Source organism: Phasianus colchicus, chromosome 1, assembly GCF_987193195.1.
Source record: "Phasianus colchicus chromosome 1, bPhaCol1.hap1.1, whole genome shotgun sequence".
Lineage (NCBI taxonomy): Eukaryota > Metazoa > Chordata > Aves > Galliformes > Phasianidae > Phasianus > Phasianus colchicus.
In genome coordinates this window covers 180,472,598-180,481,035 of record NC_143436.1, presented here as the reverse complement: position 1 = coordinate 180,481,035, position 8,438 = coordinate 180,472,598, and the positions used below count along the sequence as shown (strand labels likewise).

The window sequence follows — 8,438 nt, the reverse complement described above, 5'->3', positions numbered from 1 at the left end:
AGCAGGGACTGTTGTGATAGGACTAGGGGAAATGGTTTCCAACTAAGAGAGAAGATTTAGATTGGATTAGATTGGAAAAAGCTTTTCACAATAAGGGTGGTGAAGCACTGGTACAGGTTGCCCAGAGAGGTGGTGGGTGCCCCGTCCCTGGAGACACTCAAGGTCAGGGTTGGACGGGGCTCTGAGCACCTCATGGAGCTGTAGTGTCCTGTTTGTGGCAGGAGAGTTGGACTAGGTGGCCTCTAAAGATCTCTTCCAACTCAAACTATTCTATGATTCTATGGTGAAACAAGAAACCTAAGAAGACATCATGTGATGTTTTCAATTCTGCTTTATTTTCTTCATCAAAACTCCAGTCTAAGAAACTTCAGTACACTTAAGATGGGCTTCAGAAGAAAACTACTTTTACTGTGTGAACAGTGGAAAGACACAGATAATCAAGGGCTTGTTAGGTAACCTGCTTCTTGGTTTAGAGGCTTGTGGTAGCAATGGTAATAGGAGGATGGTTGGACTAGATGATCTTGCAGGTCATTTCCAACTTTGCAATTCTATGATTCTATGATTCTCTTTGGAATCTGGCCTGGCTTATGATTTGGCAAGAAAATCTTCTAAAATTGAAAGGGGATATAAGTGGTCTTAGCTGTGTTTTACTATTTCTGAATTAAATAGAAATGTGGAAATTAGCATGATAATTTTATGATAGCCAAAACAGGAATGATAGTACACTGAAAGTTGTGCCAGAGGAGGTTCAGGTTGGATATTTCTTCTCAGAAAGCATGGTGAGGCACAGGCTGCCCAGGAAGCTGGTGCAGTCACTGTCCCTGGAGGTGTTCAGAAAACATGAAGAGGAGGCACTGAGGGCCACGGTTAGTGAGCAGGATGGTTAGTGATCTCAGCGGTCTATTCCAACCCTAATGACTCTGTGATTCCTGATCTGAAAGAAATGAGAATGCGTATGGAAAACAGTAACGCCGAAGTGTGACTTGACGACTCTTAGCCATGGCAACGCCTCGTTTTCACCGAAGAGCCTCAGCCCTTGCAGCGCACGCACGGCGGGGGAAGAGGGTGGGAGGAGGTGAGGCCGGGCAGCGCCTCACAGCGCCGCGGCGCACTCTTCCCGCGCGGCCCACAGCAACCGCCTTCCCGCCTCGCTGGGATTGGCTGCGCCGGGAGCAAGGGCGACGAGGCGCTCGGTGATTGGTGGCGCCGTCGGTGCTTTGGTGCGCGATCGGCGGTGCGAGGTGTGTGGGTACTCGTCGCAGCCACGAGCGCTGCTGGGCGGCGGGTTCGGTGCTGGCAGCACCGCTGTAGCGGTGGGGCTCCGGCTGAGGGGAGGGACCGCCTCTCCTCTTATATTCAGAAGGCTTTATTTTCAAGGAGAAAACAGGTGTTTTCTAGAACCAAGTCTCTTCCCTTTAAGCCTTGCCATGGGATGTAACCAGCAGTGTTGGCTGAGAAGTGTGTAGTGCACGTTTGTCACTTTTTTCTTCTTTTTTTTTCTGTTGAAAGTGTGACGACATGCTGAGAGGAAAGCAGGGAAGCCCTGTGGATGGCGGTAATGTGGAGGAGCAGAAGAGGAGAAAGCTGAATGCTGTCAGGTGTGTGCCTTGAAGGCTGGTGAGATCAATCTGACTGAAGTTCTGACAGTGTAATTATTGGGAAACAGTACTGAGGGAATGTGAATAATAATGTCTGTGCTGGGCTGTGAAAGTATTTTCCTTTGTAACGTCTGTAACATTAGCAGTCAGGTATACCTGAGCACTTAGCGTTTAGGAGGCTTGGGGGAAAACATTGTGAATGTCTTGGGATATTTTCAAGTATGGAGGTATTGGGATATGAGTATCTGACATTGATCTGAATGCGTCCTGCAAGTAGAAAGCTCTGTTGGTAGGTTCAGTATGTAGTTAAATTAGTTATACAGGATGAATGTCATTCATACTGTTATACAGTCAGTTTCCTAGTGGTGGTTCTAGTGATCCGGTTCCTTAAAATCTCCAGTGCTGCCTTTGTGGGTGACAAACTGTTAGTTTGTTGTTTGTGGCTCATATACTGAACCTTCCTCCTGTGTAATGCCATTTGGTAAAATTGGGCAAGTAGTGTTCTAAGAGGGCTGGAAATCACCAGTATTTGTGTTATGTTGGTGTCCCTAATGGCTTTAAACCTTTGTTTCTGAAGGCAATGCCTTAAGATTCTAGAAGAGGACTTCACAGGACCAAGTTACAGGAGTGACTTGAGTCGTATCTCAAAAGGTATGAATATGAAAGGTTAATTTTTTGGCTCTCTTATTTCCAGCAGTTTTGCACGGTGTAGTATTTATTATTCATTCACTAGCCCTATGGTCTCCCAGTGACAATAGATAGCCTGCAAGATGTGATTAAAGTTACTCTGATGCCTTCTCTTAAGAGTAGTAAGTTCTGTTGAGTATGTGCATGTGTAGATACTTCATGAAACATGATTTTTTCTTAATGTACCTGCATATTTTGAATGTGTGTTTTCTTTTGCCATTTTATTTTCACTTTCATATTTTTATCCCAGTAGCAATAACATTATGCAGCTAATCATACAGATAATACCGTAGTCATTAAACACAAGTAAGTTTTCTGTATTTTCCATATAATTTTTGTGCATTTGTATGTGTGGACTTACATCATGTGTGTCCAACCTTCAGGCTTGGCTGGGCCACATTGGGTGAAGAAGAATTGTCTTGGGCTGCATGAATATGCTCTGAAGTTTCCCATTCATTTATATGGAAATTAGAACTGCTACAAAGAGCACGATAACACTGTTTGACAGAGCAAATTCTCAGCTACAGAACTCTGTTTTTCAGCGCAGTCACGACAATGAGCTGGGCATTTTCCCTAGCCATGAACAAGAGTCTCCATGCTGCGCTTGTAACAATGTGCACCAGTAGAGGTGGCCCACGGTCACCACTGCTGAAATGCATTACCCACTGCCTCACCATGCTCACGTGCACTGTTTGGTCTCCATAAGTATTCAGCAAGCATCAGTGAATGTCAGTGGGTGCCATTTTTTCAGCATGGAGGAACTCACTGACATATCCTTGCTTCATACACACTCGTGTCAGATGCCATTTTGTCAGACCTCCTCTCTGCTGCCACCTGTCACATGGCCACAGATGCAACAGTATGGATGAGAGGGATCAGCCTCTCCTGCCATAGCACCACTATCTGCCTCTGATGTAACAACATAAAGTAGGAGGCATTAGTTTTGGAGCAGTCCTCACAAAGTATATAATGTAGTTCATATATATAAGTAACAAAAGTTATTTTAATCTTCAGTATACTAGTTTAAATTAAAATCAAAAACGTAAAACAGGTGGGATGTTTGACACTTTTTTTGAAACTATTGAGTCAGTCTGGTTCAATGGAAGTAGCTGCAATTCTAATTCTTAAGCTGCTCGTTAGAGATTTTTGATTTCTTACTCTTCCTGTATTTCATCCGTGAAAATTGTTCTTCACATATGTGTGTACAGCCATGCCAAAAAGCCGTGACATGAGTAAGGCATGGTTGTGAATAAGGCATAGTTGTGAAGCAAAGGATGTTCTCCTTTGTCAAGAGAGAACTTAAAAAGTTTGATAAAGAGGCATGATTGAATTACTGAGTTGAATGTCTGATTGTAGCTCTAAACGTTCCAGATAAAAATGTGCAGGGAGTGTATTTATATTAATTGAAAACAGTGTCACAAACATCTTTTTTTGTGATCTTGAAACCTTTTTTCACATTCTTTCATTAAAACAGAAAGCATGGCTGTGTATTCTTCTCTGTTCAGAGCACTGTTGTTAGCCATGCCTCAAAATGCAAACAACTATTTGCCATCTCTCAAGTCAGCGTTGCCCTCCCCGTGCTGTAGTTTCAGTCAGCACAGTGTTAATAGCACACTGACAGTTTGGTTGTTGCTGAGTGATGGGTGTGTGCCCAGTGCTGCTGTATGGTGTAGAACTGCTGCCACTACAGTGGAGTTTGGGTGGCATCATGAGCTGTGCCAGGCTGCATGTCAGATGTGCCAGGTTTTCATAATACACCATCACAAAGGCGAGTGTCCAAATTCCTGTTGACTTCACTAAGTTTATGTGCAAAACTACTGTAGTGATCATGTATTCCTGATTGTCTAAGTGGTCAAGATGCCTTCCAGTTTAAATCCTGACAGTCAAGTGCTGTCTGTGCTTGCTTTTACAGAGTTGTGCGATGTTGTGAACAATGAAGAGACTGATTTGGGGGGTTCCTCTTCTGCAAAAGTAGGTTGATCTAAACCTTTCTGTTCAGAAGTCATTGTGATGCTCTGAAATAGTGGTATTACAAGGTCTTCTAGTTTGTTGTTGAACGTGGTTCAAGTAAACTCAGCTCCCGTCAGAGATAAGTGTGTGCTGTCTGTGGCCTCCAGCTCTCCAACCGAGTCTTTGCTGGCACATCTACAAGTGCAGCATAGATATGCAGTTCACACCTGGCAAAGTTCAAAGCCTGGTTTTGGGAAAAGTTACTCTTCATGGCTGTTGTCAGTGTTCCTTGTTGCCAGCTCCATTCCACTTTTTCACTTTGCTCATTGCTGTGCAAGAAAGGAACCGATACATGTGTGTTTAAAATACATAATAGTTCTCCCTTTTCTGTCAGTTCCAAATGAGCTGTTGGAATGGGTCCAGTAGAGGGCCACAAAGATGATCAGAGGGCTGGAGCACCTCCCATATGAGAACAGGCTGAGAGAGCTGGGGCTCTTCAGCCTGGAGAAGGCTCCGAGGGGACCTTATTGCGGCCTTCCAGTACCTGAAGGGGGCCTACAGGAAGGTTGGGGAGGGACTGTTCATAAATGCATGCATCAACAGGATGAGGAGAAATGGCTTTTACTGGAAGGAGATAGATTTAGATAAGACATCAGTTAGAAATTCATTCTTGTGAGATTGGTGAGACACTGGGACAGGTTGTCCAGTGAGGTTGTGGATGTCCCCTCGTTGGAGACATTCAGGGCCAGGCTGGATGGGGCTGTGAGCAACTTGGTCTACAGGGAGGTGTCCCTGCCTATTGCAGGGGGTTGGAATTAGATGATCTTAAAGGTCACTTCCAACCATTCTATGATTGTGTGAAAAAAAAATAAATTATTTAATTAAAAAAAAAAAAAAACCAGTAGTGTGTGCCTTACAATTATCTCTCTTCTAGCATTTTTAAGAAAATGCTGTACTTGTAATGCAGAAAGGATTCACTACATGCTGATAGCATTCTGGAAGAAACCCATGTTTTGGACAAACACTTGGAATATTTCTTAGGTGTTTTTAATGTACCAAGGATAGGATGTGGGCATTCTGGCACTTCCATTGTGAAACTCAGATTTGGCCAAATGGCACAATACAAATACATTAAGCCTTTAAGGGAATTACACTGTGTTGTTAAATTTTATTGAAGTTATTTTAGTGAAGTTGTTGAAAAAGTTTACTAATGCAGTATGTGGGGAGCGTTTATTTGTTTTGCATAGTAGTGAGGAAAAGTACTTAGTAAATAGGAAATGAGCATTTTACTTTTACTAGGAACATTATTTACCACAAGGAGAATGATGGCTACAGAACTTCAGCTTGAGATCTGTTTTCTTGCACCACTGGTTGCTCCTGTGAGCAGTGGTTACTGTCAAGCTTGGTCTCATAGAAATACGTAGAGGGGGTAATTTACTGAAGGTAGAAGCAGGCTTGTAGGGTGTTTTATGTTTGTTTTTTTACTGGGATTTATATCTGTATTTGAACTTGTTCTGCTTTTTTCTTCTGACTGTAGACCAAAACTGACGTTAAATTTGGACTGTGTGATGGCACCTCAGAAAGGGTAGCAAGGTAAACCTTTTTTTTGTGTGTGGTTAGATGCCATGAAGGGTAGGAGGGTGTAGTAGGAATGACTGAGTGTTTTCAACAGCTTTTTGTTCACTGACTTTTTTGGGTCTATTATTTTAATTAAGATTTAAGTATGTTAGTACTAATGTGTTCCCAGTGTGGCTTTTTAGTGCTGCTAACACACAACTGAGGGCATCAGACAAGCACTGAGGGCCTCCTGCATTTCTGATGTTCAAATGCAAGTCATATTTCATTGAAAGGCAAAAAGAAATAAGCCTGGTTTGGCTCAAAAATACTTGGATCTGAAGGTTTTCTATGCTATTAATGGTAACTCCATGATAAGGGATCTGGGAGATGGTGGAGAAGTGCTGAAACACCACAAGCACCAACGTGGGTCCTCCAGTCCTTCCTGTGCCTCTGCACATTCTGCCTAGGTGACCAGTTCCAGCTATGAAGGTTAGATGACAGCAAGGTTCTGTGGTCACACTTAAATTACATTAATTTACATACTTGGCTTACCTGTATGTGAACTTCATGAGAGTATTAAGGAGAGGGTATGTTTCCCTTAATGCCATTGCCATTGGAGGTTCATTGTGATAGAAATAAAAATAGTCAGAGGTGATCTTTTGAAGTTCCTTTAAAAGTATCTGAGAGATAAGTGCATGTAAGAAATATTGCTGAACTTCATAGTAAGATGCAACCTCAAAATATCAGTTCTGGCTGCCTTTGCAGTAAGGTTCTCCAAGTTCTTTTGCAGTCCATTAGAAATAAGCTGAGCTCAAGAACAAAGTGGTCCTTCCTCTCTGCAGTTTCGTTGGTTTTTGTAGGCTGGTTTTGTGAGACTCTTGGAGGAGAGCTGGGATATGTCACTACGATAGCATTTAACAGCCTTTCTACAGTGTCAGTAGATTGTTTTGAGATAATCTGTCATCTGTTAGAAAGATTTTTAACTGCTTCATCAATATTTAGATGGGATATCTAAAAGAAAATGTTTGGGCAAACAATGAAAAATAAATGCTGGAATCTTAGTAGTCATACATGTTACTTTCATCTAGAGTGTAGAATCATTATTGACCTTGTGAGCTTTTGTTTTGCCTTGCCAAAATTGTTCTATAAAGTAGTAGATCAATTTTAAGATGGTGCTGGTAGGAAGGAAACTTCAAAATGAGGTTTGTCTGGTATATCACCATGTAAATTCAACTCTGTGTGCGTGTGCTTAATGAAATGTTTGGAAAGGTCCATTGAGCATTAAAATCTTTGGGGGAAGTTTGTTATTTTATTGAGAATGTGTAGGTTTTTCCTTGGAGTTTTGTTTTGCAGGCCCTTCAGATCTATCACTGGAGAGAAAAATGTTGAGCGCTTGGTTTCCTCAAGCAATGGGCAGAAGTCTAAACTGTCTCTCGTTCCATCAGCAGACACGGTGTGTTGATGTTCCATTTCCTTATATTTGCCCTTAATATTTTTGTGTGCATGATTAATACTGCATTACTTAAAATAGGAAAGTTTGTAACTTCAGTAGTTCTGACTTGACATGGATTTCTAGTGCAGCTGTTACATTAACAAGGTAAAAGAATTCTGCATGCACCTAAAAAAAAAAAAAAAAAAAAATCATAGCTGAAGAGGGTTAATGTGTTCAGTTGGCTGTGCTGCTATGTATTTTGAATTTAATTTGGAGAAAAAAATTAAAAACCTACACACTTGAGGCTTTACAGTATTTGGTTGAGATTTTTTTTCTTTCCTCTCAAACTCAGTGTGCAGCACATTCTTGAAGGAATCTAGTAGTTTCTCATGGCAAAAAGACTGTTAGGCAAAACAGTGTTTGAATAAAACAGTGTTTTAAGAGAGATCTGTAAGTTTTCTAAGCAGGTATTTCTGAATGAAATTTGTAAAGTTTCAGACAGGGTGAAAAAACTTTATGCGTATTTTAAACTGAAGAATAAATAGGAATTAGTGGTATAGCTTCTACCAGTCCTACTTCTTGCATGGAAATCATCCTGTAAGGTTACTTTGAAAGCATGTTAAGTTGTAAGTGTCTGTCTTGGTTTCTTACGTAGTTTTTGTAACAGTGCACATTAAAGTTTGAATTTTTTCTGAATATTTCTGGAATGTGTCTGTTCAGAATACATTTGATACGTTAATGCTGACAGAATAGTAAAGCAGATAGCCTTAGGTCATCTTTGGAATACCTTCAGTCAGTGATCATAAGTAATTCCATGGTATTTTTACCTATTACATCTCCTTATGTCTTCAAAAGAAGAGTGGTATTGGTTGGCAAAGGGAAGTGTGACTTGGAGGGTTTTCTGAACATGAAATACAGTTTAGTAGCTTAAAGACTAGTAATGGTGATGGGAGGATGGTTGGACTGGATGATCTTGTAGGTACTTTGCAAGCTTGTGATTCCATGATTCTGCCAATTCTCCTTGAAAAGGACACACAATTGATTTGAGCTGTTCAGATATCGATAGTTGGAAATATCTTCCAGAGATGAAGGTATAAATAAATGTCTTCAGTTAACTACGTGTCAGTGTGAATGTTTATCTCTCCCAGATCGTGCAAAGGTGGTGCTTCCTTTCAGTTCTCCTGGCGTTTGGTTAGAAACAGAACTGTTTCAGG

General features: G+C 41.3%; 1 protein-coding gene across 4 annotated transcripts in view; it reads left to right on the top strand.

The window, feature by feature from the left end:
- The first annotated feature begins 245 nt into the window (after positions 1 to 245).
- The window catches only part of RNF17 (ring finger protein 17), a 47,418-nt gene continuing 39,225 nt past the window's right edge, over positions 246 to 8,438 (top strand). For 3 of the 4 annotated variants that reach the window (XM_090133872.1, XM_090133871.1, XM_031610555.2), the window contains exons 1-6: positions 1,253 to 1,387; positions 1,510 to 1,598; positions 2,176 to 2,249; positions 4,198 to 4,256; positions 5,773 to 5,828; positions 7,146 to 7,245. In XM_090133872.1, the coding sequence (XP_089989998.1) occupies positions 1,519 to 1,598; positions 2,176 to 2,249; positions 4,198 to 4,256; positions 5,773 to 5,828; positions 7,146 to 7,245 (369 nt within the window). In that variant the 5' untranslated portion in view covers positions 1,253 to 1,387; positions 1,510 to 1,518. The other variant, XM_031610556.2, reaches the window with a different exon arrangement.